Below are 6841 nucleotides of genomic sequence, written 5' to 3'. Positions count from 1 at the left end.
AAATAAACATTTGAAATATATGAGTTTGTATGTAATGTATGAATATAATATACAAGTTTCACTTTTTAAATGGAATTACTGAAATCAATCTACTTTTTCATGATATTCTAATTTTATGACCAGCACCTGTATGTTGTGGATTGTTGGAGGAGTTATTTCTGACCCCCTGTGATCATTTCTGATACGGTACAGAAGGCGGGACGGCTCCACCATTTTTTCCTTTTTTCATAAAGTACGATGATTCAGATTATTGTCGGTAACTCTTTAGTTCTTTTGATTCAAGTTGTCCTTTTTTCAGTTCCCCTCAATAATGCCAGTTCACCAAAAAGACATCTTGGAGAGATTTACAGAAAAAAAAAGCAAACAAAAAAAAGTTTGTTAAATCATTTGCAGCCTCGTTAGCTCACTCTCTGAATGACTCGAAGGTGCTGTGACTGTTTATGAGGGTGCTGAAGGCTTTAAAGTATTTATCAAAACCCTAAAGCTGAAAACCACTTCCTGTTTCTAATCAGGTGATCCGTAACTTTGAGCTGATGGGCCGGGTCAACCTGGACCAGCTGGAGATGATTCAGGAGCAAGAGAGCAGCACAGATGAAGAAGAGGACAGGGAAATGATGGAGATGGTTGTGGATGGACAAGCCACTCTAGAGGAGGAGGACGACGACGACGATGGTGACGACGAGGAAGAGGAGGAGCTGGAGGACGACGATGAAGGGATGGAGATCCTCGAGAACCTGGAGGACGACCAGGGAGAGATGGACGGTAAAGACATGGAGGAGGACATCAAAGAGGAGGAGAGGGAGATGGAGGAAGAAGAAGAGCAGGAAGAGGAGGAGGAGGAGGGAGAGGAGGAGGAAGTCAAGGAGGTGCTGATGGAAAAGCCTGCCCAACAGGGTATGCAAACACACACCAAGGAATAATTTACCTAAACAAAACTGAACCACAGAATAAATGTCATTTTATTGAGTTTTAGAATTTGCGATGCAAAATAAAAAGGCTCACGAGTTAAATTAATCCGAATAAAAAGCCCTAAAGTTATTTTACTTAGCAGCGGAAACATTATACTTAAGCTCACAAACTTACTTCAAACATGAAGCAGACTCAAAGTCTCCACTGTGTCACCATGTGACTTTATGGGGATTTAAAAATCTGTTCGGTTCAACAATATTTAATAACTAAATTAGTATAAAGGTGCAGGAAAACAGGCAGTGATTCCAGTTCAAATCCAGTTACAGAAAGTTTGTTTTGACTGAACTGATTCCTTCATCCTAAAAAGATATTTACTGTTTTAAACTTTACCTAATGCAATCGCTGAGTTTAAATACCCAGGAAAAAAAAGTGATAAAACTGAGAATCAAACTGGGAGGTGTTAAAGGTGTCCTCCTAATAAGCGTGGCTTGTCTGCAGGTCCTGGTCTGCAAAGAAAGATCTAGTTTTGTTTGCTTGTTTTTATTGTTCTAAGAGAGAGAGTCTGAACTGCATTATCTGGAGGCTGAGTTTGATTTGTTGTCTGAACTCCGTTTCCCAGAGGTCCTTGCGTCTCCCAGCAGCACTGGCTCTGGGCCGAGCAGCACGGAGAAGCGGCTTCCCTGCGAGTTCTGCGGCCGCTGCTTTACCAACAGCCTCGAATGGGAGCGGCACGTCCTTCGACACGGCATGTTAGTACTTTTTTCATCAGTTCCAATTTCTTTCTGGTTGAGTTGAAAATCTGACTGCGTTTGTAGTTAAACTAAAAAATAAAAAAATCTACAAATTTTATCCTGAAACGTCTTGGACAGAGGTATTTGTACTGATCACACCCATCTAATAAAATAATTAAACTAAATTTCCTTCATGAGTATAGTTACTTTTACAGTTTTTTCACCTCAAATCATAGAAATACATCAGGGCAATATGTAATTTTCTGTAAGAGCTCAGTTTCCTGTCAGTATGAAACATAATATGTGTGGGTAAAACCTTTTTAGACGTGTTAAATTAGTGAATCACTCATTCATTTTAGTGTAAGAATATGCAGGCCAAACTACATCCTAATGATCAAAACTGTTTTTGTTTACATTTATTCCCTGGTTGCAAATTAAAGGTGTCACAAAGTCAGCAGGTTTAAGTGGGGCTTTAATGGAAAGCTCAGCTGATATGGTACCGAGCAGTAAAATCCCTTACCTCTGTAGAAAATCCATGTTTCAGTTCAGTAGCCCTTTTTAAACCTCCCTGACTTTTATTTTGAAACACCTTACAGATGCTAACATGAGGTCTCCTTCACTTAAAATGTGCTGCTGCTAGAACAAATTAGCCACTTAAGTTCATAGATCTGGGGGAAAAAAACAATATAAGCTGGAGATCAGCTGATTTTAAGACGCTCAGTGCTTCCCTACATCATGAGATTAGTCCTGTATTTGTTCACGTTTTTCCCCTGCTTCATCCGCAGGGTGGTCAACAACAGCCGCCTGGACGCCAGCTCCTCCTCGACAGCGGACGCCTCGGCCTCATCCTCCGCCGGCTCGTCCGCGCTCGCAGACTCCAAGCTGGACCTGGCCGGCGACGGCAAGGAGGACGAGAGCGCCGCCGATCTCTCGCTGACGGCTCAGAGCCAGCACGCGGACGACAAAGACACGCTTCACACCAAAAAGGATCAAGAGTCTGGCTGAAGCGGCCGTGGCCTCCCTCGGGACGCTGCCGCCGCGCTGGGAAATGTCAGAGCTGAGAGTGACCGTAAAGGAAAAAAAATCAAACAAATCAAAGGAAGCAAAGCGGCTAAAACTTAAAGAAAAGTGACTTTTTCTTTTTTATCAGTTGGTGCATTAGTACATTTTAGGTGTTACATATATAAGTATTAGGTTGTGCTGCATAGGTCGAGCTCATGGGCGGTCCCCTCGGACAGATTTTAATATATTGGTAACCAATAGTGAACAGAACTCTTTATTGCTGACATTCTGGTCAAATCTACAGTAAAAAAAAAAAAAATAAAATAAAATACCACCTTGATAAACTAAGCTATTTATGAGGACTGTTGTCCAAAGTGATAAATTAATTCAGCGTTTTATTATTTCGAGCACCTTTTACTGTAATCCCCCCCGTCCTCCCCTCTGCTCACCCACAACAGGGTTTCTGTGAATTTTCCCAAAATAAACAAACAAACAAACGTGTAAAAGCAACAATGACCCACTAAAGAGCTGCCTGTTCTTACTTCTTGGTGAAATTTGGGACCTTTTTTTTTTTTTTCTTTTCCCATCTTGTGTTCAGATGTTCCTCAAAGATTAGCACCTTATCTATTTTAGTGAAATCCCAAATACCGTTTTTTTTCTTCATTTGTAGAGATTTTGAACGTTTGCCCCGAGTTTCTGTAGCAAATTGCTACATCCTACGTTCCTTAATATTATACTGAGTATAAGCCTTCAAACTTGTGACGCCTGGTTCTTTTTTTTTTTTTTTTTTTTTTTACGTGTTCTTCTGTTGTCGTCCCGTTCACTGATTTACAAAAACAAAAAAGGAGGAAAAACTAATTTCATCTTGTCAATATGATCCAACAGAAGACGTGTTTAACGTGCCGTGAGCTCATCCACGTCCTGGACGGCCTCTGATCAGCGTTACACTTGTCTTTTCAGTGCGAAACGTGTGGCTGGGTGCGTCGGGGCAGCGCGAGCCTCCTGGTGCGTGAGCTCGGACGCGGGGGACGGGGGCCGCCGGGTTGTGCCTCACTACGTTCAGACCGCCGCGGTTACGTTTGGAAACCAGTGCCTTACAATGCAGCTCCTCTAATATTCTAATATAATATAATTTCACTTCTTTTTTTGTTTTGTTTTGTTGTTTTTTTCTTCAAGAAAGGCAAAATGTTTTGAAGAAATCCACACTTAGAGGGGTTTCAGTCACAGATAGGAATCAACTAGGAGATGAAGCGCAGGAACTCGTATGGATGTTGCAAAGGACAACCTGGACTGGAATAGGTGTTCTTATTATTTAGATGATCGAGTCAGAGATAATAAAACATCGTGGATGTGATCACAAATGGATGTTTTCTTTATATCGGGCAGCCCTAGTTGAAGTCTAACTCAGTATATGTTTGTTATAAGTGCAAAGTGTAAATGTGTGTCAGAACAGTGTAATGCTGTGAAGGCTTAAATATTGTTTTGTACCTGCTGGAGTCCGATCAGTCGGATGGAATGGACCTTTGGTGGTTATGCTTCTTACATTTAGGTGGCATCTCTGTTTTTTTTTTTTTCTAAAGACAGGTGGTGTTTATGGAAAGAAATGCAGCTCTGGATTTCTTTTTTTATGAGCATGTCTTCACATTATTTAGACAATAAATTCAATTTATGGCAATGCCGGGTGTGTTTGGAGCCAATTTGACTCGCCTTTCGGCAGTCCGTTGCGGCGATTATTACATTTCTCCGGCACTGCTGGAATTTAAACGAGCTTAAACTCGAGACACCTGCTTATGAAGTTGCGACCGAAGCCATGATCTGCTCTGATTTGCAGTCTCGCTGCGAAGGAATCCGCTGAAAAGACAAGTGTACGCAGAGAGTCTGAAGCCTTTTCTTCATGCGCAGATATGACTGAATTTTAGGGGGGGGGGGATTCTCATTCTGTGTTGGCAGACGTGTCATAGTTCGCATTTTGTGTGCTTCTCTTTATGTTCCGCCACGATAAGTGATCTTATTGTTGACGGTAAAAATAAGCGGAGATTGTATTTTGTTGGAAGTTGCTGCTTGAACGCCCTAAAGCCTTATGAGAAGTGAATTAAGTCCATTTGTTTTGTTTTGTTTTTTGTCCAACTCCAGGAAGACCATTACGAAATGTCGAACAATCTGAAATAAAACGGCTGATAGCTCTGATATCAATTTTTTTTTTTTTTTTTTTGTAGAAGGACACAACTACAGTAATAGAACTGTGTTCTCGGTACCAAAACATTTACTAAGCCTGCTGTGTTTGCTGCTGTAATTGTTTTTCTTGCAATGAACTATTGATTTAAAAAAAAAAAGAAGAAGAAGAAGGTAAATTTGGGTTTGGACTGCAGACATTTCGGGATTATAGTTCCACAGATAAAAAAACCAGGACAACTACATGTTTTCGCAGCCATGTATAGGAAAAAAAAAAAACAACAAAAAAACAAAAAACTACTCGTTAAGTGTTTGAACTGTGGTGTTTCAGAAAGGATTATTTTTTCTTTTAGGTGTTCTTTTTTTATTTTATTTCTAAGGACAAAATATATAATGAAACTAAACCTTAGGGCCTTTTTGAGTCCCAAATCCAATATAGTTGTTGTACAATGTCTGGTTGAAAAAAAAAAAAGTCTCTTTTTGGTTTTGGTTTGTTTTCTTTTGAGTTTTTTTTTTTTTTTCCTTTTTTGTTTGTTTGTTTTTTAGACTGAAAGTGAACCGGAGAGAGGAAGCGGAAACTCCTCTAAACGACAAACAGGGTTTTTAAACGCGGAGGAAACACCAGCTGGAAGGAAGAGACGTGCAGACAATAGTTCCTCTGGAAGCGTTCACCTGAACTCCTCCTCCTGAGCTTCTGCGCCATCTGGGCTTGTGCTCCAGATCCAGAACATCCACGTCCAGAACAAACACTCCTTCTGTCTTTTGTCCACGACTAAACCGCGCGTTCGCCCCGTAATCTATCTAGAAGGTGAAGACGGTCGTCTGTATCTGCTCCTCGGTCCTCAAAATACCTTCAAATCAGTTGCTGAATACAAAAGCTGTTTGTTTTTTGTTTTGTTTTTTTCATTTCTGCAGAATCTCTTTTCTCCCTTAAAGTTCAACTTTTTGAGCGTAGTTGTTGTAGAGAAATAAAGAAGAAGAAGAAGAAAAAAAAAAGAAAAGCTTTGTGGGGCAGCTTGTTGCCCAGCCCGGTGTAAACCAGATGAGGAATCGGGACAATCTGGTGATAAAGCTGTCAACCCGACATTGTTTGTTGTTCTGTGATCATTTGTTTTTCCTTTTTTTTATTAAATGAGATGACTATGAATCCTTCACTGTGTGCAGTCTCTAGACTGTAAAATTTCCAGTTTACCAAAAGTGAACCCCCTGCTGAAGACACACTGGATACTTGTATATATGTTTAGTTGGGTTTTCCGATGCATTTCTCTTTTCAGACTGTTGTCTCCATAGTTTGAAACTAGAAGCTCTCCTTCTTGCCTTTTTTTCCTATATCAATTTGATTACCTGATGGTGGGTTGTGATGTTGCCTAGAATGATTGTTTACAATTTTATTCCATTTATCTCTGGATATTCTGTAAATATTGTAATTCATTTGTCTTTTTTAACTTGATAATAAAGTTATCAGATAACAGTTCGTCGTGGTTCTGTGTGTTTTGCTTTGGTAAAAAAAAAAAAAAAACTTTGATTCTCTTCGCAAGCTTGAACTGAACCAAATTATGTGGCATATAAAGAGTGGACGTGTGAAAACCTGAGCCTTTTATATTTATATTTAGGCAATTTTAATGCGATCAGTTGCATGCTGATGCACAAAGCGTGGCTTTAGCTGCATGTCTTCTCACTATAAGAGGATCTTAGTTGAAATTCTGGCGTGGGAAGGCAGTGGGCGATATGCATTTCTTTAAGGATTGTTTGGCTTTTAATGTACTGGGTGGCCTTGAGACAGATGGGTGACCTGTTGGAGGTGTATCTGACCTCTTGCCCAATTATTCCTGGAAATAGGCACCAGCTCCTTGCCACCCTGAAAAGGATCAAGCAAATGAACTTTTCCTGGCATGTCTGTTCTGACCAACATGTTCGTTTAAACAAAACCTGTATCTGACAGTTATCTCATGAAACCACCTCCCGGATCACTGAGTGGTTGTTCTCCAACAGGAAGCTCGGCTCGGCTGACCCTTTCACCTGTCCGG

The 6841-nt window shown here is 40.5% G+C and overlaps 1 protein-coding gene across 6 annotated transcripts in view; it reads left to right on the top strand.

Annotated features, from left to right (window-relative positions):
• Positions 1–5148, top strand: part of znf462 (zinc finger protein 462) — a 51354-nt gene extending 46206 nt beyond the window's left edge. For 5 of the 6 annotated variants that reach the window (XM_017407655.2, XM_017407654.2, XM_037979272.1 and 2 more), the window contains exons 11-13: positions 513–894; positions 1529–1658; positions 2426–5148. In XM_017407655.2, the coding sequence (XP_017263144.1) occupies positions 513–894; positions 1529–1658; positions 2426–2645 (732 nt within the window). In that variant the 3' untranslated portion in view covers positions 2646–5148. The remainder of the gene's footprint in view (positions 1–512; positions 895–1528; positions 1659–2425) is intronic. The other variant, XM_037979273.1, reaches the window with a different exon arrangement.
• Positions 5149–6841: the final 1693 nt, after the last annotated feature.

Source organism: Kryptolebias marmoratus, linkage group LG14 (assembly GCF_001649575.2).
Source record: "Kryptolebias marmoratus isolate JLee-2015 linkage group LG14, ASM164957v2, whole genome shotgun sequence".
Classification (NCBI taxonomy): domain Eukaryota; kingdom Metazoa; phylum Chordata; class Actinopteri; order Cyprinodontiformes; family Rivulidae; genus Kryptolebias; species Kryptolebias marmoratus.
The sequence above is the reverse complement of the archived record's forward strand: the minus strand, read 5'-3'. Positions and strand labels throughout refer to the sequence as shown.